At 43.8% G+C, this 25,604-nt stretch overlaps 1 protein-coding gene and 1 long non-coding RNA gene across 2 annotated transcripts; one reads left to right on the top strand and one right to left on the bottom strand.

Moving 5' to 3' along the window:
* Positions 1-309: 309 nt before the first annotated feature.
* LOC135389340 (uncharacterized) lies at positions 310-1,068 on the bottom strand. The gene has a single exon (XM_064619400.1). The coding sequence runs from the start codon at positions 1,066-1,068 to the stop codon at positions 310-312; it is 759 nt and encodes a 252-aa protein (XP_064475470.1).
* A 4,655-nt stretch (positions 1,069-5,723) lies between these two features.
* LOC135388416 (uncharacterized) lies at positions 5,724-13,924 on the top strand. Its single transcript, XR_010421352.1, has 2 exons — positions 5,724-6,188; positions 6,633-13,924. It is a non-coding gene; the product is annotated as an uncharacterized LOC135388416 (long non-coding RNA).
* The last annotated feature ends 11,680 nt before the right edge of the window (positions 13,925-25,604 follow it).

The raw sequence follows: 25,604 nt of genomic DNA, 5'->3' as shown, positions 1-25,604 counted from the left end.
TGCATGTGATTGATATTTAGGTGTCCAAGAACACTACAAGGGATTGGTGTTGGTGGACAACTTTAGGTAGTTATAGATGTAGTTAAACTACATTGCAGTAGTTAAAAAGGTAGTTTTAACTACTCCCCTGAAAAGTAGTTGAACTACTAGTTAAACTACTCAATCACAAAGTAGTTAGTAGTTATAGTTAAACTACTGTAGACGTAGTTAGTGGCCATCACTGCTAGAACATGCAGAGAAACAGATACACACTAATGGAAAGATACACACTACAAAGATACACACTGATAGAGGCACTCGCACAAAATCCTAAAATATGAGTTCCATGCCGCAGCTCACAAGGAAGTTCTCAAGTGCCGCAAAGACAGTGTCTCGCTTTCTTGGGTCCCACAGTCCGAGCACTTTCACCACGTCGAAACGCCTGTTGTCCAGGCGGTCGAGGGTATACATCAACCTAGCCCTTTGTGGAGCATACTTTGTACAATGCAGGAGAATGTGCTCAGTGTCCTCCACTGTCGCACACACTGAACAGTCTGCAGAGTCTGCCCGCCCAATCTTGTGGAGGAACTGTTGACCGTACGGGACATTCAACCGAAAACGATGCAGCAGCGTCTCAATGGGCCTCCGTGTACCGGATGGGAACCTGTATTTCCCTTCCGGGTCGATCTTGAAGAGGAGAGATGATCGGCGATCAGCTTCCTGCCACTGTTCCTCCATACCTGCTCTTGAAATGGACTGAAGTAGCGATTTCACGTCTGCCTTCAAAAATGGCACCACATAGTTTGTTGACGAAAGATGTGCTACGTCCGCTAATTTGTCTGCGGCCTCATTACCCGGTATGCCAATGTGGCTAGGTATCCACTGGATGAGGACGTCATGACCGGCGATGTACGATCTTGCATATTCTTTCAGTATGTCGTGAACAACTGGATTAATACGTCCGCCAGTCAAGAACGATTGTATAGCTTCAAGTCCAGCCTTGGAGTCGCAGTAGATAACCCACTGAGCCGGTAGCTCCTTTGTGCCTATATAATCTATTGCCATTTTAATCGCAACTAATTCAGCCATGGTTAACGACGTGCGATGCGATAGTCTCGCGATCCCTTCCCTACTATGCTCTGCTCCCACAAATGCAGATGCAGATCCTGAGGTCGTCGTCGAGCCGTCAGTAAAAATCGCCGTCCTGTTCTTGTGATTGTCCAGTGCGGCAAGGCAGTACTGTCGGATCACCAAGGTTGGGCGATGTGCTCTTTTTTGCAAACCTGGTACGGACGTGCAAACTACCGGGGGTATAAATGTCCATGGAGGATGCAGCGCCGTTTCCTGTCTTTGCGCCTTAGGAATTGTTCGGTGGTGTTGAGCGATGACATTTGAAAAATTCGATTTTCGGTTGACTAATTGTAGTGCAAGCGGGTATTCGTAGTGTGACGTGCTTAGCCGCGCATAATGACGCACTGATTCCTGTGTCCGCAGCACAGCGAGCGAAAGTTCTCGGGATTCTATTGTGGTTAGAATATTAGAAGTGGTGCACGGTACTCCAAGACATATCTTCAGGCCCTTGGCTAGTGCACTGTGCAGTGTTCGCTCTGATGTGTCAGATATACCATGTAACACCGGAAGGTGGAATGCAATCATCTGCCGAATGAGAGCTCTGTGTATGGCCAATAGGGATCTGGTCGACATTCCCCAGTGAGAACCTGCGGTATGACGCAACACGTTGCTTCTCGCATCGGCTCTTCCTTTTATATATTTGACATGAGCAGCCCATGAGAGTTGTGCGTCGATGATTACTCCCAGAAAGCGATGGTGAGATACTCTTGTTACTCGTTGCCCATTTAGATGCAACTGAAAATGCTTCAATTTCTTTCGGGTGAATGGAAGGAACACCGTCTTCTCTGCTGAGATGTCCATTCCTCTCTGCATTAAGAAGCCTTCAGTTACGTCTAGCGCATTTTGAAGACGTTTTTGTAGCGCAGGCATCTGCACTCCGGAGCCCCACAAACATATATCATCAGCGTAGATGGTAATATGTACATTCTTTGGCAGCAGCTGTGGCAGAGATGATAAGACCACATTAAAGGGACTCTGACCAGAAGTTCGACAAATATTTCGTTTGCATCTATTACGAAGGTATAATATGCCTCCGAGCCACACGCGAAATATTTTGGCTGTGCGCGGAGGCAAAGTTTGCCAAACAGGGAGCTGAAAACCGGCTTCGCTTTTCCCCATCAACTCGCGCAATCGGGGCCGAAATCTAGCCTCTTTGCAGTGGACATCCGCCAATTTCCGTGTGCGTGACGAAATCACGAGGGCCACGTTTCATTGGGCGCACGGACCGGAAGTTCTGTTGTTAGTGAGTTTGTGAGAGCGCCGGCATCCGTCCGGAAAGCGATCTTCAATATGGACGTCGACGGCAGAAATGCGGAGACTTCGAGCCCGGAACTTCTTTCTGACCTTTCTGCGATCGAGATATCGAGAAGAAAATTCTGCGTGCTGAACAGCTCGGTAGGCCTTCGAAACGTCGCCGATGCCGCGAATGCGAGACGAAGTTGCACTACGAACTTGGGCATTGTTTTGGTAGGCGTCACCATTCCCCAAGTCGGCTTCACCTAGCGCACGGGTGCATTAGGTGAAGCCCACCTTACAAAACTACCATTGTGGCCAGATTGTAGGTAAGTTTCCGCCATGAATGGCGAAATGTAGCAATTTGGTAACAGGTGAAGCCCACTTTACGGAGCCGCTTGTGCTGCTTCGTGTCGTTTCCTCCCCCTTTTATCCTTTGTAACATTATGTGCATTTCTATTTCGCACGATTTCTTTCTCTTTTTTGTTTTCGTTTTGGACCTTCCTTTTCTGCCTTTTTTTGTACTACCACAAAGAATTCCCTGGGGGGCGGGGGGGGGGGGGGAGGGGGGGACAGAGGAACTTACAACTAATAGGCAAAAGACTAGCATGAGGGCAATCGAAAGCTCGGATATGCAGACGGTGATGAGGTTGAAATCACTATTATGAGATAACAAGGGGGGGGGGGATATATTTATTAAGAAAAAAAGACGGAAAGTTTAGCTCAACCGGGAAAAAGAAGGAAAGGTTAGCCGGGTATAGTTCTTGACTACCTAGCTGTGAGTGAAGAGCCGGAACTCCCCCCGCCTGGCCCCCTTCCCCCGTACCCCCATTTATTTTACTAAGCTCCAATTTTACTAAACTCTTCTTTGCTTTTCCTTGTTTGTGTTGTGGGGTCGTGTACCCCATAACGGAGTGGCACTTTCAACTTGACAGTAATGAATTTATAGCGTGTAATGTGGTGGAACTTGCGCATATGGTGTGGGTTATCAAAGAAAGTATTTATTTACCTCGTGAACGCGACCTCATCTCCGTGGGGTCAACGTCCACCAGCTATAGCCCACCGGTGACATCACGCTGTGAAGGTCGTCAAGGGAAAGGAGCATGTGAGCGCTGGGTTCGGCTCCATGAAAGGTCGTAGCGATTAACAACAATAAAAAAGAAAAGCAAACAACAGTGGGATATGCGCCTGTACGTCATGATTGCCGGTCAGGTGCGATACTGGATCACGCGGGGCTGGTCGTTCTGTTTGTCCGTCTGTATGTTCCAGCCTCACGACACACCTTATACGGAGCAGCTTGTGTTGCTTCGTATCGTTGTCTCCCCTTCGTATTCTTTGTAAAATTATGTGCATTTTTGGCACGATTTCTCCGTCTGTAACATGGGCGTCCCTGTTACTTTTTTTCAGCGTAGGGCAAAGGATTCCCGAAGGGAGGGTGGGGGGCAAAAACGTACAACCAATAGACCCAAGACAATAGCATGAGGACAATCGAATGCTCTGACATGCAGACGGTCCTCTGATAATGTCCAAATTATTAGACGATATCCCAGTATAATTCTTGACCACCTGCGAGCCTGTGATAAGTCGGTTGACACCAGCATCAAGGTCAACGCGGCGCAAAGAAAGGTAAAACAAGAGGCGGGAAAACTTCCTCCTCTCCTCGCAAATACCGTGCGCTTTTCTTTGCAACAATCAAGTAGGCGGGGCTAAAGCCGAATTTTTACTAATTTTTTAGACTATTTCTGTTTCTATACAGTGCATAGTTTCGGTTGGGTGTGTGGTTATCAGTGGAGCACTTCATATTTCTGTGAAAAAAAGTGAGGTTCGCTTGGCAGTTTTCAAAGTTGAATTGAAAAAATAAATTATCCGCAATTAAAAATTGTCCAAACTCTTCCTCAATCGTCGCAAAAGTTTCCAGGAGGTAATTTCCGAAAGTCCGACAATCCTCTGGGGAGTACGTAGCCATTTAGAATATTTTATCACCTTAGGTGAAACACCCTGTATAGAGGTCTTGGATGGTACGTTTGATGACTCGTGAGGCATACCTGGCTGTTTTGCCTGAGTCATTGCCAGAACAATCGACAAAGCCTGTAAAGTGCAGTTGTAATGATAATTTGCAAATCGTTGTACTTTTGACAAATCACGAAATAATTGTACTTTCGACAAGAACAAAAATAGAAAAATGAAGAAACACGCTATCTCTCACTTACTTCTATAAATTTATCTTACCGCATTCATTGAAAGCATCAACAAGTATTTCAGTTTCTGGTGCTGTAATGTCAATTTCTTTTTCGCCTCAAGGTAATCAAGAACGCGAGATTGCCTTCGCTATCCGCGCTACAACCTCCACCGTTCGTCGGATTACTTGGACGACTCATTTTAATGAGCATGTCAATGGCTTCCATTTTTATATTTGTCGCACTGCTCAATCTAGAACTCCATACACGGTAGTGCTCTCCTGTAGGTTAGGTTAGGTTGGGTTAGGTTAGACGTTAGGGTATGTTAGTTATACGCTGGGTGTAGTGCCCGTCACGGGACACACAAACTTCATGTTGTGATCCATAACTTAAAAACCCGAGACTAGGGGACAAAAAAAAAACGACAAACACAGACAAGGTTCTCAATGGTTCTCTTGAATTCAACTCTTCTTCGTTTTTTTTTTTTTTTTGTCCCTTAGTCTCGGGTTTTTAAGTTATGGATCTATACCACCAGCTCGCTTGCTACCCTCTCGTTTCATGTTGTGGTTAACTGTTGCGTACTGCAGATTCATGTGTGTCCCGTTGACCCCGCGCAGGTAGCTTATGCACTTGTAGTCTTGTCATTCGTCTGTCGCTACTTTCGTGCCCGGTGCGACGCTCTGCCGAATGAGTGGGCCAGGTGTAAAGAAATCAAGAGCTATACTCAGATATCGTCAAAATGGTTTGAACATTATCAGAGCATTCGATTGTCCTCATGCTTGTCTTGTGCATACATGTCCTGTGTTTATCTATTGTACGTTCTAACCCCCCTCCCCGTGAATGAATTACTTTGCCCTACGCTGAAAAAAAGTCACACGGACGCCCATGATACAGACGGGGAGGCGAAAAGAAGCAACGTTGCGGTCACTGTCCCGTAATGTTCGTTTTTTTTTTTTTCGCTCACTTGCATAGTACACAAAAAGCAAGATAAAAATGCACAAGTAAAGTTACAAAGGAAAGAGCAAAATAAAAAATAAAGAAGAAAAGAAAGTGTGCCAAAAAATGCAATTTTTTTTACAAAGAATACCAAGGGGAGAAAATGACACGAAGCTACATTAGCTGCTCCGTAAAGTGGGCTTCACCTGTTACCAAATTGCTACATTTCGCCATTCATGGCGGAAACTTACCTACAATCTGGCCACAATGGTAGTTTTGTAAGGTGGGCTTCACCTAATGCACCCGTGCGCTAGGTGAAGCCGACTTGGGGAATGGTGACGCCTACCAAAACAATGCCCGAACTGGCAACTACGCAATGCACTGCACTACGAACATCAGTTACAGATGAAGCAAACAGCATGAGTCGCCTGTCTTCAGGTAAGCGATGAGCTTTTTAACGCACACTGCATGTGATCGAACATGTAAACGTTCTCAGAAATTTCGTGTTCTGATATCTAATGCGCACTTCCTGTTCATGGTGCCGGTGTGGCTGGTGTGTCATAATGCCGAAGGAGATCGAAAGCTTGAGCTGCAGGGAGCTCGAAAACACTGCAGTATGAGTGCATTACAACCCACAAAGATTTCCAACTTCTATCCTTCAATAATACTGTCCTGAAGGTCGCATATTGAACTCCGTGGGCAGCGCGAACCTATGAGCGACTGTATTCACGAGTAAGTCACATGTGTCCTTGTCGAACGATGTTAAAATTTGGGCGCCCAAAACTGGTTTGGTCCTGCAATAGAGTCGTTAAAAACTGCAGTACAGGGCGCAGCACATAAAAAGGCTATACGGTACACGACTCTGAACTGGAGAAAACCAATACAGGCAATTTTGTAATTGTCAGTGTGCTGTGTCCTGAGTCACGTTTTTATGTATTGCCCTGTGCATAAGGTTAGCGTAGGTTTTTAGCGATATTGAGTGTTCTTGATTGTCGATTCAGTGAAAAGTAAAACAATTTTGGGTTCTAAAAGAACACAGCATGTGTAGTAATGTACAAGGTGTGGGCAGGTAAACTGCAGTTACTCTCAGGTACATGTAGAAATGACAATGCACACACACTGTACTGTAACCGGTTACCTATTTGCCTAAACTATATTTTATGTACATCTGTGTAGACGATGCAGATACACTGCGTATCGCCAGTTTGCAAGGTGAGTATGGCACAAGCTTGGGAAAAAACAAGATCATGGTTATCCTAGCCTGTGCAGTGAAGAGGGTCTGGCAAGCCTTTCCCACAGAAAATGCCACAGGCTTCAAGTACCCAAGATCCTAACTGGGGGTACCTCTTCGCACAGCTCGTCTATCACATTTAAAATAATTCAGCATCTGTATTTAGGATGATCTATAGCTCTCAGGATGATGCATGGTTCATGTGTTCAACATGTTGTGTTGAAACACAACACTAGTCCTTTTTAATGAGTCTTGCGGAACGATAGATGAGCACTCCTTTCGTGACATTGTGTACCATTGCTACAGTGAACAATTTCTTGAGCAAGACTGATGAACGAACAAAAAATAGAGTCTTGTCTTCCTAATATGTATGTTCCTTGTAACTTCCGTATTTGTTAAGTGACCCATGTTGATGTCCCCCCTCATGTAATGCCTGCAATGGCCTTTGAGATATATTCATAAATAAATAAATATCAAAACCGGAAAAAGATGTAACACGTATCCTCTCTTTGTGTGAATGATACATAGACATTCTCAGAAGATTTGTACATAGTCACACTTTGCCTCATTTTGCATAAAGCCTAGTTCCACATCTTACATCATCTCCACATCTTCAACCTCCAAAGCAGTACAAGGCTAAAGTAATCAGCTACTACATAAAAAGAAGGAGGGGAGGAAAACAAATGCTGGTACATCTATAATTCGAAGAAACCCTGGTACTTTCACGGGGCTACTCACGGCTCAGTGCTGGATCAGATCCCGATGGAAAACAGCTTTTCTGAGCCTCAGTGATAGATTCCCTTGATTGCACTGACTGTGAGGCACATCTCATTGGCTTGGTGGCAAGTGGGCTTGCGTCTGATAGTAAGATTTGGAAGAAAGGGAGCAAGGAACATCTCTCTACGGTCTTAAGAAGGATATCAACGTTACCTGTCAAGGTACAGCATTTCATGTTGCTTTCAGTAAGTACAACACTCCTCATAGCAGTTACCATTCGTGTTGGGAAAGCATGCTGAAGTTAGCTCAGGCAGTGCATCCAGAACTGTGAATCGGGTTCATAGAGAGCACCTGGTGAGAGGGACAGCAACAGTGTCCAGTAAAGACTCTCCAGGAATTTTGTGCAGGTTTGGGGGTCACACCTTTTAATAGTGTTGATGGAAAGCAGGGTGTGTGAAACACTGACTTCTGGTAGATGAATTCTTGTTATTTATAACCAGGTACCCGTGTTCTAGTAATCTAGAAAAAGCCTTGGCTCTCTTGGAGGAAATTGCTAATGAATCTGAGTGTCTTTTGTGGAAACAGGTTGTAACTGCCTTTCTATCCACCCTTCTTAGTTGCCCTAGCAAAAGCAAATATGTAATGCTGTACACCATATCTGATGCTAGCACACTAATTGCTTTGAGTGTTCTCAGGCTTCTGAAATGGAGCTACCTCGTACATACGCCGTGCCATGTCGGCAAGAACATAAATCGGACTGCCTTTACTTTTTAAATTGGCCCTTCAGTGTTTCATGTGACTGCAAGAATGGCACCCCCAAAACAATAGGCAACAAGAATGATTTCTGCAATGTATTGAGCTTTGTAAAACAACAACTTTATTTGAAAATATATTCCAAAAGCCAGGTGACAACCTCATAATGTAGTGTCCTTTACTGCAAACACCGCTCAACACAATGAATAAAAACAGAGTGTAAACGTTTTGTCGCCTATCCGGGTGGCATCATCAGTACAACAGAGGCCAAAGATGAGCACATCAGCCTATCTAAGAGGGAATCTTACACATCCGATAGGGGGCCACGGTATGTATTACAGGCTGAAGCATCACGCCTGATAAAGCAGGATTCTAAGAACTTTCTAGGGCCCCATCGCTAGTCATGAGCAAAGGTTACTGCACCATCAAAATCTATGTCCCTTAGGACAGCAGTGGTAGACTGATTCGGTCCTGTTTAGTTAAGCTAAGCATTAGTAGCCCTGGCAACTGGCTCTTTTAGTCTTGTCCCAAGTCTTTTGTCTATCTCGCCAATGTAGGTTGCATCACATTCTATGCACTCAACTTGATGTGCACAGTCAAAATGCCTGATGGGCAGAGTGCCCTCCAAATAGTATATGAAATACATTGGATGAAAGGAATGAGGACCACCGATTTGACTCCTTTGATGTTGTTTTTTATTGTTCTCTGTTGGAGGGATGATGCCACCTGGATAGGCAATGAAACGTTTACTCTCTTTATTCTTAATTGTTGTGTTAAGCCAGTGTTCTGAGTAAAGCATTTTACATTATGAACTTTGTTTGAATGATGATTAGTGGCGAGCTTCATACCCTGGGCCACTACTCCAACAATTGCTTGTGGTAGTCTGGCGAAATGGAATGACGAGCCTTGTAGACAATTTACTTGGCAATATATTTATTTATCTCTCATAGGTTGAAGAACCCAGTGTGGTGTTACATAACAGAGGGGCACGTAATTATACAAGACCGATCACCAAAAGGCCTTGCTTTTGACTAGATTAAAATGTGAAGCGATTGTAATATAACAAATGCTGCATGGTGGCGATATGATAGGTTCTCCTCACGAGTTGTCGCCACAGTTACGGTTAGTTGAGAAACTGCATATCCAGGTAGCAGAATCAAATTTTAATTAGGCTACTTTGGCCAACACGCGAGCGTAGAGCACAGTGTCAAAAGGCCTTACAAAATAAAAAGAATACTACATCCACGTGGACCCAGAAATCAAGACAGTTTGAAATGCTGTGAACGAATTCCACTACGTTAGTTTTGCCTGAATACCCTTTTCTAAAGCCATGCTGGAATTTAAAAAAAGAAATTGACAGAGTCAACTTGGTTGGAGTCAACGTGGTAGTACATGATGTGCGCCATTAGTTTACAGGGAACCCTAAAAAGTGGAGCTGGTTAATAGATAGAAGGAGCATAGTTGTCACCTCTTCTGAAGACAGGAATAAGCTTGAGACCTATGTCCTCGACTCACACACATACTAAGAACCTTTGACACAGATTAACGTATCTTCATTCCAGCTCTTTCACTTTCAGATGTTCATCTCTGTTGAGTGGTCTGTCATTCTTGTAATACAGATTGGAATTGAAATGCAGGTGCATAAGGGATGCTCTGAAAGAAAAGTGTTTGGTTTTAGTCCTCTTAATGTTTCTGAAAACGAAAACAAACTTCACGGTGACTATTCTTCTGAAATGAGCAATTCCAGGATGACAGCAAAAAAATATATCTTGCCATATCATTATATCCACCTGGCACTTCAATTGAATAATGGCAGTTGAAGATGACGATGATTCAATTTAATGACGCATAAGCAACTCGGGCTATAGTGTGCCAAAACCATGGTAAAACTGTGACTTGTTAAATATCAGACGATTATACTAAAATAATATACTTTGTTGGTTGGTAAATTGAGATATAGACAAAAACATGATATGATAAAAATAAGCAATTGAAGAAAAGGCAATTGTTGGCTTTGTGTGACTGATGTCGAGTTTGCCACACTACGTGTTGAATAATAATGTATGCTGATACGCTGTAGCATATAAAGTACAATCATACACACGCTCAATATGTGGTGGATATGTGAAACCAATATACACATACTTACATTTCAAACTTTCTTGAAAAAGGCAGTCCAAGTCTGTCGGATTTGCCAGACTCTATACAAAGCCAGTAAGCACAGTGTGGAATGACTGATTCATCTTTCGAAGGCAGAGGTGCAGCTACCACGACGCTTCGTCATCTCAATGCTTCGGAGCGGCATAGCCTAGTAAGAAGCCATCAGAAGGATCTCATAACGATAACTTGGTCGAAAAAGTGGAGGGTTCTGTGGGATATGTAAGAAAGCATGCGCGTTACACAACAGCTACGAGAATGATCGACTGCACCTGCATGGTTTTCAGTACGTAGACTTGGAACTGAAAAATAAATGTGCTAACCATACTACATGCTTGATACTACTTTTCCGTCAGGACCACATGAGAGCACATTTGTTTTTTTTAGTTGAAGGTATCATCAGGTCCCCATGCTCCTTTGAGATGCAGCCGACAGAAGTTCGCTGAGGCGAGTGACTGCCGTTGCGGTTCGTCGCTTCGCAGCAGATCAAGAACAGTACACAGCAACGATAGGTGAAACGTTCAGAATATGATGACCAACTCCAACACCAACCCAATGACCCGAACAAAGAGGATGAACCGGGAGTCACACAAGTTCGCAGTTCGCAACCTCGGCATACGGCATCCATTACAGCTGACCGGATACGGAAGCATATATCGAACGCCGTGTACAGATTGAAAAGAAAATCGTAGAAACTGTTGCAGGTGATAAATGCAGGGTATATTTTTCTTTTTGAGGCTCTGTAACAAAAACATATTAACGTAGAAATGCCATTTCATGAAGGAAATTGACAGGTATTGCGTGACCACGTGACGCGTTTGAGCCAATTGTGGGTGTTCCGAGTGGCCCCCGTGTTGACATCATCTTGATGGTGGGCCGGGGTGGATATTCTATATAAACGTATGTTTTCTCGGTTTGACGCTAGGCGTGCTGCACTCGGATGAAGTCGAATGTTTAAAATTCGAGTTTAGAGAAACCGTGGGGTTTTAATGCGTGAATTTTCGCATGGAGAGTCCTTGTTGGGTGCTTTATCGACTACAAGTACGAAAGAGCTCCCACAGTTTCTGGTCAGAGTCCCTTTAAACAGTAGAAGACTCAGTACGCCCCCCTGTGGGACTCCACATGTGAGAGCATGATTATCGCTTGCACCGTTCTCCGTCCTCATGTAAACAGACCTGCCCTGGATGTAGTCAGCAATCCACCGTAAAGCACGCCCTTGGATGCGTTGAGTGAAGAGGTCGTGGAGCACGTGACTGTGGCTGACCGTATCGTATGCTCTTTTAATATCCAGAAAAACTGCTGCAGTTGTCCGGCCTTGAGCGCGCTCATGTTCTACATACGTGACCAAGTCCAGCACACTATCCATTGTACATCTGCCTTTACGAAACCGCGACATGGAGTCAGGGAAAACGCAATGCGCTTCTAGGAGCCACTCCAACCGACTCAGGACCATTTTTTCCATGATCTTGCACACACAGCTGGAGAGACTGATGGGACGAAACGAGTTGACGTCACGAGGGGACTTTCCGGGTTTGAGTAGAGGAACCACTCTAGAGACTTTCCATGACGCTGGTAGATTGCCTTCAGCCCAACTGGAGTTCATGATATGCAGTAAGGTCGTCTGAGCAGTTGGGTCCAAGTTAACCACATGTCTATATGTAACACCATCAGGACCTGGCAATGACTGGCGAGCCCTTGATTTCAATGCAGCCTGGAGTTCCGCAAGGCTGAAGTCGAAGTCAAGTGCTTCGCACTGCGCATTGCGAGTAAAGCACGTGGTGTCCGTGACCTCTTTCACAGATGTTTGATGCACGCTAGTTGCAGATGCCACTGACGGTTTAGCAAGTGACATGCAGAATTCATTAGCCACCGCCTTCTCGTCCGTATTTCGATAGATAGCCAATGCTCTAAACGGGTATGTCTGGGTAGTCGGCGTCCCAAGCATTCTAATGATCTGCCATACTCTCGTTGTAGGTGTGAAAGGAGTCAAAGTAGAGCAAAAGGTTCTCCACTGTTGCTGCGACAACCTTTGAAGATGACGGCGGATGACCCTCTGTAAGCGGCATGCTTCGCGATAGTCGGCACGGTTTCCAGACCTACGGAACCTCCTTTCAGCCCTGCGCCGTATCGCCCGCAGTCTCTCATATTACGCGTCCACCTGACGATACGTGTCGGGAACTGTGACAACTTTGGTTGCAGCCTCAGCTGTGGCCTTCACCGCAGCTGGGAATTTATCATTTTTGTTTGTAAAGTATGTATAAAAGATATGCAAAATTATGTTTGTAATTATATTAACATTATCTTCTCACTGACATATTCATACACATTACTTCTGTAATGTTAGTTTAGGTCTGCTGTACAAGTATGCACAGGTCGTAATTTGCCTGGAGCACGTTTTGAAATTGTGCACCACCCCTGCATCGCACACATGGGTCCTCAAGGCAAGCAAAAGATAATGATGATGATGCTTATCGTAGCATTTTTTTTTTTTTTTCGCTCCCCCAGTGAAAAAATAGTTCCGACGCCACTGGCTCCAACCGACGATCTCTGACCAACAGCCTCTAACCCCTTCACTTGAGCTGCAAGGGCCACCAGACGACTTGATTACACCTGCTCCCTCGCCAGGAAAAATGTGTTTTACTCAGCCACCTGATGCACAGGAATCTCCAATTCCTACAATGCCCACATGTACAACAAGAAAAAGGCAGCCTCCAGCTTACTTGAGAGACTGACACAAGTTGTGATACTTAGGACTCTGTTAATGTACGAACTGTAGTCTCCTATTGGTTTTAGTATATCTTGTTCTTTGAAATGCTTATGTAAACATATGCATGTCCCAGTCTAGCAACGTTGTGCTCTCCTGCCAGCCGCATGTACCGATGCGTTTACGCACCAACGATGTACGCCAGGATTCAGTTCTCTGTTTGCCTCTCGCAGGGCACAGACGTGTGGCTCCTCACTGGTGGATGGTGTGCGTCAATTCTGGTGGATTTTATGTCGAGCAGACTTGCGATGAGGACTGTTTTTGACTGAGTGCTGTATACATGGAAATACTTTGATACCTCTTTTCCACTTTGTTCAAGTGTATTTTCTTTAGGTCTACTCTAATTATACGTGCCTTCCTGTGCTTGCTTTCCTTTGTTGTCTAGTAGTCGTGCGAGCCTGTATTTTTTTTCTCGTGTGGCAGTACTCATTGAGCAGTGCCCTGACGTGCCCCATCTCGTTCTGTCTAATGATGCAAGCTGACGCATCCTTTCCTTTGTTGACGCATCTGGATGGTCGCTCTGTATTTTTTTCCTTTTTGACAAGAAAGATTCTTCTTGAAGCAGTATCACTCTTTTCTGTTCTGTCCGGAAAGCTAAATCCCGCATTGTAGATATTTTCCCGAAGAGTCTCCACTGGCTTAAAAATGTTGTTGAAAAATGTAAATGTTCAGGTCTTCCCATTAAGTTCGTCCTGAAGGACCACAAACCAGAGATGCTTGTAATCCGTGCTTGTAATCCACAAACCAGAAGTGCTTGCCGTGTTGTAATCAGTGAACGTGGTATGTTGCAAAGGGTTGTATCTTATCTACAAAAGGGAATAAAATAAGTATTTAAAGAGATTGAAACATTTACTTTACTAAAAACAAGCTTTCGGATGGAGTCCTGGAGGCCCGATGGAGCCCTTCATCAGGTTTCCGTCCTTCATCGCACCTGATGAAAGACGGACTCCGTCCGAAAGCTTGCTTTTAGTAAAATAAATGTTTCAATCCCTTTAAATACTTATTTTATTCACTTGTGAGTGTTACACTTCTCGCTTTTTTTACCTGTTAGTTTCCTACAAAAGGGACTCAGATCTCTCATGTTGCCAGCCTCCCTCTCCCTAAAAACTCACATGAATTGATTGAGTGCATAAAACCGTTCAACGGTTGCAAAGCAACGATGCTGTCTTTGGATATTAATGGTCCTCTATTATTCAATCAACACTCCCCTTTTGCTTAAACGGATTTCCAACCATATCCAGGATCAGCTTGAAGCCATTCAAACTTACTGTAGGTCTTTCTGATGTCAATTCTAGAATTGTACTCACAGAGTACAGTTGTTACCTGTCAAAACAAATGATGGTCTCTGTTGGCGGTATGGCAAAGAGAATGGGAAGCCTGTTTTCCTGTATTCCAGTTCCATATTGCAACTTACTTGATCTTTGAATAATGAAGAATGCTATGGTTCATTATAGGCGAAGGCTTGCCCAGCACATTCTCATCAACCTCAGAATGAGCCAACTGGATCCTATCAACATGCAGCAAGAAGCCAGAAGTTAACTGACACTTGGTGGACAGTGAGCACAGAAACAATAATGAACTACTGGAAAAAAGCAGGTTTCGGTCGTACAAACAGGATCTCATTTACTGAAAGCTGTGAATGGCACTTAACCGATGAAAACACTGAACCTGCCATTTGGCAGGAGCTGTCAGAAAGGCTCGGTGCAAAGGAAAGTGTTGAGTTTCAAGACCATGTGGAACAAACGGGGGAATGTCTTGATGAACGCATTAGAGAGCATCAAATAACTACCGAGAAAAGCTATGTGTCCAGTGAATTGGTGATGCATCTGTGGGAATGCAATCATTGATAGCCCATTTCTATCTATTGCTGTTTTTGGTGAAACAGAGGTGGTCTTTTCGGAGAAACGACTGATCAAAGAGTCATCCAAGATAGCCAGAAAAGTAAACAGTGTTCATAAACCTTCCTTCTCTTCAGGGCTTCCCAGTACAGTAGAACCTCGTTAACTCAAATTCCGATATCTCGAAAAGTCGTTTAGGTCGAAGGCTTGTTGCGTCGCAGAGTTATCTCCTATACTTACCATGGATTTATCACGGCTTATACCGAAAACTTTTCAAGACGAACTTCGGATGTCTCTAAATCTTATCAGCAAGTTATGAAATTCGAAAACCAAATCAAAGTCTTGTCATCTTATCAAATTTCGAGAATATAAGTAATTGCCACACCGCAGCCCCGCCGGCATTCACCAGAGTTATTTTCTACCATTCTATCAGGTGCATAGCAGAGTGGAGTTCGCTGACATACCTTCTCATTCTCCAGGAAGAGGGGGATGGCCGGTATTGCCATGCTGTTGTGCAGAGTGGTCACAATGATAGCCAGAAGGAGCGTCACATGTTTGTCATTTCCTTCATTGCTTTCGTTTTCACTGGAACGAAAGTTTTTAACTCCAAGCATCCATCATGATGTTCTTCGACGCCAAGTGATTTACTTTTTTGTGACTTTTTTGTCGTGTTTAAGTGGTTAGTTTGTGTAATTGAGATTCCGCCACAAAAGTAAGCTTACTGAAATGTATAACTCCTAGAGTTTACCCTAACCCTGTTTACCCTAACTCCCCCCCCCCCAATTTTTTACGACTTCGAGTAAACATGAATTTACTGTATACAGGGTGCTTTTTGTTCAATAAATCGCTGCTGCATTTGAGAAAGCGTTGGTGTTCGCAGCTTTTTATCTCCACGTCTCTGCCTTTTCTTCCTATACAGACTATGTTACTTCAGATTCTCAGGTAGGGACATGTACTGGACTGAGAGATGAGGAGATTGTAGCAGCCAACAGGCTCTCTGTCATTATTACTTCCTTTGCGGCACCCACATCTTCACAGACACACGCCATGCCAAACCGATCACGTGAACCCGCGACGCTGTAAATTTTTTCGAACTCACGGGTGTTGCATCACAAGTGACCCGTTTCTTGATCCAGTCACAACGCAGCAACAACAACAGTACAACAGCGGGGTCGCCTGGCATGCGTGGTCTAGCTGTCTGACGCGCTGTAACCTGACACCCGGTTTGTGCATCACGAGGGGGCAATCTGAACTGGGGTTCCAAAGGAAGCGCACGCTACAATAAACACAGCTCATAATGTAAAGAAGTTTCTTTCTTCTGTGACTCCAAATTCTCTACCCGACAACTGGTGACCATCTACACTTTGCAACAAGATAATTGTCAGTGTGCTTCCTCGACAAGAACAGGAAGATGAAGGACTCCTCATGAAAAGGGCACAAGCATAGGGCATCAGAGAGGCCTGCAAACAAGGCACTGCAGTGCTTGGAAACACTAAAAGCATTTTGCTGCAGAGCAGTCCCTTGTGCCTGAAGAAGTGCATGTGTGCCTGGACACTGTAACACAGTGAAGCTACCGCTGGCACTACTTTGCTGGCACAAAAGCAATTAAAAAAGCAAATATTTTGCAGTGTCTTAAATGACAGAAATATGTGTCAACAGCATAACAACAAATAAATGTTTCGCAGTATGTTCATCACTTTGATTCATGACAGCAACTGTGCTGTACTTTGATTTCAGTTTAGCAAACTTTTGCTAAGTGAAGTTATTCTTGCAGTCTGTTAAACTTTATTCAACTGAAGTTTCACTATATTCTGCTTTTAACATCACACTGTCTTATTTGAAAAATCCATAAACCTACGTGATATCCCACGCAGCCTAAACTGGACTACTAGATGCAGAGCTAAAACTCCGCACTAAGACTAAAACTACTAAGACTACTATGCACTAAAATTATGCAGAGCTAAACTACTCTGTTGGCCCTTGTAAAATATTTCTGAAGAAGCTTCTTCACCCATCACTTGATAACTGGGCCTATGGCCTCATTGTAGAGGGCTTTGAACATTATGTATGCAAACCACTCTCAGGCGGCCCTTACATAATTAGTTATTCTATTATTCTGGTACTTAGCCTTCTCTTACTGCTGTAGTGAACTGTACTTGAAAGACTTGTTACACGATCGTCAGTATAGTTACATTTCAAGATTTGAAATTTTTGAGACTAGCACGTAGGAAGTACACTGGATTTTTAAAAGCAATAAAAGCCCTGTGCTGGGCACATACATAAGGACAACACAGACACACAGGCAGCGGTACATTGGATTGGCAGTCCACTGTTGTTGTGCATGTTGAATGCCAGACAACTGTATGTGGTACGGATGGGTCAGTGGTGTCATATAACTGGTACCCACTACTCTCTCATTTAACATGAAAGCTTTATACACCTACGCTCTTATTTGGTGATGACACGATAGATATGGTAAGCTGTACGTGCAGTGAATGGTGAAGTGGTTGTGGCAGCACAATAGAGATTAGGCTTATGCATCTGGTCAGACCAGTTGTTCATAAAAGGGCATAATGAGCCAACTTGAACATGTGTGACACTGCCATTCAAAGTACCACCCGGAAAAGCAACCGCCCACATAGCCTGTTAAGTTGAAACTCTGCTCAACCCAGCTGATGGGCACCCAGACGTCTTGGATAAGAAAGCTGCCTATTTAGAACAATACTTGGTATGACAGTGAAGATGACAGAACTTTGCACTTACCTGATGTTTTCTTTCCATCCTTATATAGAACTTCCATGCCAATTGTGCATGACGCATGAATTTCACAAAATGTACATAAATGTCTTGCGATGAAAGCACAGCGCAATGTTCCTTCACAGAAATATCCAGTAGTCTTCCACACAACACTGCACAACAAGAAGTGTCTGCACTACACTGAAAAGGTAAAACAGAGCATAGGTAAGTACAGGTTCTGGGGCACCTTGAACATTATTTGGGGTGTTAACAGTCCCAGCTTCAGCAAGCCCAATTAACATTTGAACTGAGATCAGCAGTCCCCATTAGGTAGACTTTCATAGGTTGTTCATGGACACTTTACAAAAATACGCTTGAGACTTAACTTGAATTTAACACTTCACTCTGCGTTAACTTAAAGTTGTACCATCCTTTGATCTCGGTTCAGCGTTAACCAGCATTAACCGGGCCTTAGTCACACAATTAGTGAACGGGATCATGTGTTATTGCACTTGTACATGTGTACAGTACAATCTGTACACATGAGCTATTGCGATCACATTAAAAATTCAGATAAACTAGTACACAATATAAAAAGTTCATATGCAGATGGATTCTGTTTTGTTCTGTATAGTCAGTTCAATAAGCATGAGCAAAAACTTGATAGGTACACAACAAAGAGAAAAATATGCTTCATCAATGCCCAGTAATTGCTGCTAGCACTGTTAGGTGCTACATGTCAGCAGAGTGCATGGTCTTGCAATGTCTCATTTTGCAGTATTCATTAAATTTAAAGCCCTTGAGGAGGAAAGGGAATAGTAGAACACTACCAATTGACCTTGCACGTTGCCGGACAGTTTCTATGCTTAGTGCAGCACTTTTTTGTGTCTTGGTGCTAAGAAGCAGACTGAATGTACAATGAGTATGAGTTGATTACATCTTCATTCCAAAACATAGTCCATGCATCATCATGGTGAATAACGTTGACCCACTGCAGAACAGTAGTTTCTCCCGTGGCTGTCAAAGTCAATTCTTACATTAGAGAACATGACCTTGCTGTCAAAAGGTTTTCATGGAACAAGAGGTCAACTGCAATGAACTGACAAAACTACAGACATATGTAATCAATTACACACACACACACAATATTTTCCAAGAATACTGTATAGCTGCAATGAATAAAATAAACAATCACTGAATAATAAAATACAGACTGATGATAATGATGATTGGGAGTTTAATGGCACACTGACAACAAAGATCACAGTGCGCCTAAACTGAGGTATGATTGAGACAGTGGTGATGTTATGGTTATTTAAGAGTAAACACGATGACTAATAAAAGAAAATACAGACTAGGATGTATAAAAATGAAATACAGACTCTGAATAAAATACAGACTAGGCATACACAGATACAATATAATAACTGGTTCAAATGCAATTACTCCAAACGATCCGTAATGTCATCGCTTTAGATGTCAGCCCACTATGCTACTCCCTCAATAAGATCTAATGATGGTTCTCAACACACGATTTCTAATCCACACATTTTTAACCGATTAAATTATCTTATCACAAATTCTAACTGTACTCTCCTTCTTTCTGGATTGTGCGGGATCCAGATAAATGGGGGGTCGACTGTATTAAATAACTTTCAGGTGCTATCTACAAAAGTGCTCCATGCACACGCTGTCAAGCTGGGATGCACCGTGGTAGTGTGATGTTTTGTCTGTGCCTTGTGCTCTGCTCGCAGATGCATCCTGCCTCTCGTCCAAGGAGAGTTGGAAGGACAAAGAAGTTCAGTTCGCAAATGTGGGGACCGTTTGTCCGACTGCGCTCAGTGACAGTAGGAGTTTAGGCAAAACAACGAGATTGGACCAATGTGAAGCGTTTGAGGCAGGGCAGCAGGTCGGACGAGGCCAAGTTTTCAATGTGAAATTATCATTCCAGTTTTATTAATGAAGATGCAATTTACTGGCGAAGGTGGCACTGAATACTCCCATTTAGGTCCCTTTACTTCTGTTTGTTTGCATGGGGAATAACAAAAGATAATATATTGGAAATTAGTTTCAGAACAAAAACTCAACATTTCATGCACGCGGTTGCTGTTCCAAAGTGTTGGTGATTTACTAATAATGATTCCACAGACGTTAGTTGTTGGATTGCCTGCCAGCACTGCCCACCGTGAAGTTGGTTCTGGTGGTTACGATGCACTTGCTGGACGTGACAGTGCATTGTTTCAGAACACTCAAGTGTTATGTTGACACAATATTGGACAGTACAATACAGAAAGTGAATGCCATGCCAGGTGCCTCATAGGTGAAAGCACCATGTAATGGAACCTGTGTGTCACCTACATCACAAGCAAGACTATAAGGCATTTCTTTTTCAAATTACAGTCGACACACATTAGTATGTCACTCGTTAGTATGACATCCTTGCTTTATGACCACTTCTTTGGTGCACCGTTTGTTCCCAATGGAGGTCCTGTGTAAAGGCCCTTTGTTATTGTGACAAACCGATATTCCGACAATGACCAATATTTCGGGGGCGAATTGGGAAGAACATGTCTATTCTTGCCCTGTCATTGTGACCGTCCACTACAGACTAAGTCATCCTCTTGACCAAAAAGTCCAGTGGTCCCAGGAAAACGTACGCGCCGTGAATGTTGAAGTCACGATCCCACTACAACAGTCATCCTCCTGACCCACAAGTCCAGTGGTCCAGCGATGACATATGCGTGGTATGTATTCGCCATGGTCAGTGCAACAAAGTGCACGGAAAAGCACGTAATGAAGTATCCCAAAGCAGTTGTAGGAGAACTCGTCACAAGCCCAGTTGTCACAGGCAAACAGAGTAATTCTTACTAACATCCACATGCCTTCCGATTGGCCTCCTCGCATGGGTCAAGATGGGGGCTTGTCCTATGTTGAACTTGTGTGATTTCACCTTTCTCCAAGCAACGACGTAAAATTTATATGGGGTGCAGCCTTTTTACAGGTTCACTGGTCAGTCCTAACTGGATGGAATCCGGATTTGCGGAAGCACTGGTCGAGCACAGGACTGATCCCCTTGTGTAAATCAAAGCTCAAATGCATTCCCTCTGAAACGTGGTCAACCTTGCAACCAGTGTTCTGGTGGCAAAAGGACCTTGTACAAGAGGGCCGGTGCGACCAGTGTTCCGGTGTCGAGTGGGATTGTGACGAGTGGGCAGGTTCCTTTCCTAGGCAGACGCTTTTAAGGAATTTCTTTCGTCAATAAATTGTAAGGTTGTAAATAAATTGTGTAATGCACGTGTGGAAAGCGCTTCGAGTCTGCCGTCCGTTTAAAACAAGAAGTCTATACGACTTACGTTCATGAAGTTACCTTATAGCGATGTGGGCAAGCGTTGTGCTTTGTCACATCCTGCATCACGAACTTGTCACCTCAGCTGTTGCGTGCGATCACTAATTCACTTTAGGTCAACGTGGAATGAAAACATTGGAATTGAACATTTGTACTGCTAACCAAACGAAGAGTCTCTGATTGGGGTGTTGTACAAAATAATTGCATAGATGGCACAGGCGAAGGACAGATCTCTTCTGTCGTTGAACTTTCCTATGTGCAGACTTTAATTTTACAACGATTACAAGGGGTTGCTATGACTCAAAAGGTACAGCGGTAACAGAGTGAGGCTATTGTTACTGTGCTGTTTCACATTGTCGCCCACATTCCAAATTACGTGGTGTTGTCAAAAAAGTGCATTTTTCGTTTCTGTTCTACAGCGCGAGTGCTGTGGCAATGACATTCAGGTTTGCGAGAGAGCATGACTACCGAGGACTTGCTCATTGGGGTTCAGATCCAACGTGGACATCTGCATCGTCGAGATCTTTATCTGGTGGAATGCTACCAGCACATCCCATTACATAAATTACCTGGATATCCGTGTCATCGAACAACAGAGCAACATGTAAAGGCTCCACCACACAGCTTCAACCTCAGTGCACACAGCATATTAGGACGAGAGTGAGAACAACCACAAGCGTCTTCATTCGGCTAGAGTCAGGTTAGTAATCCACAGGTGTTATTCAGTGATGTTCGTTGTACTTCAGCTATTCCATGTGCAGTATATTGCCACTGCAAAATGACAGTGGGTTGTGAGTGTCATTCGAAAATTTAATATATTTGACTTCACACGTACCGAAGGCTGTCTTTTTAAATTTACTGTCACATCGTACTTTCATGAATTTATTTGTTATTTTAGATTGTACTTTTTTATTCTAAGTACTGCCTAGTGTACACATAGAATACAGATTGTATTCTGTTTAGTGTGTTTTCATATCTGTAGATATGAACGGAAAATCCCAGCCTGAACTCGCTGAACTTGCACTTAGTCATCATCATCTGCACTGCAATGATTTGTCATTATGGACTGTGCTCCCACCAAGGCAGCTTGATGGGCAGAGCTTGCATAGGGATATATGCTTTCCACAAAGTATTTGTTCTGGGAATAGCTCATCATATTGTTTCCATTGGCTTGACCTTGGCAAAATACGAGCAGGGGTAGATGGGAGTCAAAAACCCACTTTAGCCACATCCTTTTTCCATTCAGGGTTTGATCAAGGAAAAAAATAGGACAAAATGCCATCTCAAATGCAGTTTGGTTAAACAGCGGGACGACGACAGTAAATGGAGGACTTGTCCCACATGCATCTGTTCACATTAGTTATAAGTGGTACTTTCTGCCTCTGTAACGAGCGTTGTTGCGTAGGTTGCGTGCTTGAACCCTGCCAAGGACAATTGCTTGGAATGCCGTCCTCTGCAGAGGACGTTAAATATGGTGTGCTATGCGCCCAGATTTTGGTGTATGCTAAAGAACCCTCAAGCAGGGAAAATCAATACACATGCCGATCACTGTGGTGCTGCTCATTATCATAGTTGTCTGGAAAGGTAAGGCCGCAAGTTACCGCATCGTGAATTACTGTCACTCAAATTGATACCTCCTTGGTTTCCGAGTATAAGCGGTGAGTGAGAGAGAGAGCTTGTGCATATTATATACTGGTGCGTCTTACATCAGTAGGGTGAACATTTTAAGCTGGAAATTATGGTAGACTGGAATGTGGCTGCGGCTCCAGTTCCAGTCTGCTGTCTGGCATAATCTTGGAGAAAGCTATAATTAAAAAGTTTGCACCTCCATTTGGGTTGAAAATGTTTGACAGAGGAGCACCCTTTCGAAGTAGTTTTTGAGTCTATAGCTCGACTGTTTCAAAGGGCTTCAGTACGGGCACGGCTCCTCAAAACTCTTTCTGGTCTGGAAACTCCGGTGAAAAGTTCGCTTAGGGCGCTCGGACGACGCTTGGCGGCGCATTGTCGTTCGGGGGAGACTTTCGTGTCCATCGCTTCCATGGAGGAAGGAAACACAAGGAGCGGCCCCTCCGACAGTTTTCTATCAGGACGGGTGTAGCCGGCCTCGCATTGCATTCTGGGATGCTCCTGTCTACCACGTGACCGCTCACGTGACCCTCCAGACAGCATGTCTCCAGCAAAGCAGACGACGCGAGCTATAGTTGTATTGCAGTTCAGATGGCAGTATTACGTTGAACGCGTGCTTGCACTTTATTTCTGTGGGTTACGAACGTTTACTGTTCTCTTTGAAGACCAGTCACAGTGTGCAGAACGCAAAAGGAGTACGCGGGACCGGAAACATCACGTGTGGCAACGGTTACTTCCAACGTATGTACTTTTCTTGACTAAGTGGTTAAGAATGCCGTTCCATTAATCAGATTGGTACAACAACAGAAGATATGAAATGAATCTGCGGCAGAGTTTGAGGTCCCAAGTGAACAGTTCAAGATGACTCGAAGACACACGGGCAACTAAAGCATCAATCAAGTATCAATCAATTAGCATCAATTAAGTATCAATTAAACGTCTTGCTGGTTTTGAGCCTTCGTGTTTGTTTACGTGTCTTGCCCATCGCTCAGGCTTGCCTATCATGGAATTTATCCACCAGCTAGCCTGCATTTACGCCATTCTGACAACTAAAGCAAGTTACAGTGTACTTACGAACAAAACGCGTTCCCGTGGAGCTGCTTTCAGTTCAGCCGCAGCCGGGACAGGAACACATTACAATACGTTGTTTTTACGACGGTCCTCACATTTTCACAATAAATTACTTCCAAGAAGCAAAATCATACGGAGAGCAGCGCGAGAAACAAAGCCTTGCAAAACCGAAACTTTAGAGGGGATCACGTGGTGGACAGGAAGCAATGGCGATTTTGACTCGAGCGACCGCTAGAGGGTGGCTACGCTAGTCTGGAGGGAAGAGCCGCTCCTTGTGTTTCCTTCCTCCATGGTCGCTTCCTGCGCGTATGCATTGCATAGTGTTTCTGCGGGTGGTTGGAAGTGAGAACTTTTTCTTTTTTGGTGCTTGCATTGTGTGTGTGTAAACAGAGGTTCTTTTTTTAAATAGTCTTAAAGTTTACTGCAATCTTTGCACTCTGTGTGTAAGAATGATGTACGCAGATCAAGGAGACTGATACAGGCACGCAGCGTTTTGGGATGACTATGCTCCTCATGGAAGGGGAGCATTAACTTGACGAAAAGTGAATGAAAGTATTTTGAACATAACAGAACCCTGTTGAGCTGAACTGAGCCTCGTCCTGTCTTGTTGCTGTTCGTCCTCGTCCTTCCTCCAGCTCAAGGAAAATGTTACCTTCTACGAAAGTATTTTATTTCTTTGTCTACAAAACTGCAATGACTTAGTATACAGGAATGAATACAAAACATTCGCCAATACAATACCATTTCTTAGGGTACAACTTGTGGGGAAAGATGCAGCAGTAAATGAAGTTAGCTAATACTCGTTTACACTCCCGTTTACCACCTTTTTCCTTTCTGATCTGCAATGCGTGAAAAGATTCTGCGGCCCATAAACTACAGACTCTAGAACTCATTCATGGCCGTGTATAGTACTAAAAAATATTGTTTCCTTGTCTTCATCATTACTTTGAAGCGAAAGGCTGATTCATTAAATTTTCTGCATTTCCTCTTACTTATCTCTTTCTGGTCCTTCTATTTATTTATCACCAGATACCGCAACATTGTTCTTGTAAATGTAGTTTTTGTCCAGTCCTAAAATTTATTCCTGAGCTATGGGAACAGTGGCCGCTCCCAAATAAAATGCTGCCTGCCAAGGCCCCCCACATGCCACAGGCCGATCCACACAAATCGTGCAAATCGGAGGAGAAAAAGAATATTAATAAGTAGGGGGTGTTGGGCAGCGTGATGATCGCAAAAGTTCTTACAGTTACCGACGCCTATCTAAGCAGCGTACTTCATTACTTTTGAAACTATGAGCTTTTTGAGGTACTTGTGATTTCGTGGGTCAGCCTCACCACTCATGACACCCAATAGGTAAATGTCCATATAAGCTATATTTACATCTCTCATCTCGCTGTATGCACAAGGATGAGTTTGTCAGGGGATGAGAAGGGGGGAGGGGGTTTTTGTGTCGAGCCCCCCACTCCCCTTCGAGCCACCCCTCCATCTTGGAGGTCTGGCTGTGCCACTGATAATGAATGATGTAGTGGCATCATTCGTTATCAGTAGCACATTTTCAGTGGTACTTTCTTCGGCAGAAGCACCACCTTGCTGTATAACTAGGGCCTCACTTTTTAGGGTTATATTTTTTAGCAACATTGGGGGTAGGGTAAGTAACGGCTTATATCCTACTTCAATAACTCTGGTTGAACTGATCCTGATCCAACCCAATTATTGTTGAATCGGATTGTTGAATCAGGTGTAAATCTTGTGTCTACTCTGCACATATGTACAGCAGTCTACCATTCTTCCTGTTAGTACTTGCAATTGTGCACAGGTAGTTCTCTGCACATTCTCTTCAGCTCAGTTTCAATGCAGCTTTAATGCTCAACACAGCCTTAGTGCATTTGTGCTTACATAACATCACATG

This window comes from Ornithodoros turicata, chromosome 3 (genome assembly GCF_037126465.1).
Source record: "Ornithodoros turicata isolate Travis chromosome 3, ASM3712646v1, whole genome shotgun sequence".
Lineage (NCBI taxonomy): Eukaryota > Metazoa > Arthropoda > Arachnida > Ixodida > Argasidae > Ornithodoros > Ornithodoros turicata.
The sequence above is the reverse complement of the archived record's forward strand: the minus strand, read 5'-3'. Positions and strand labels throughout refer to the sequence as shown.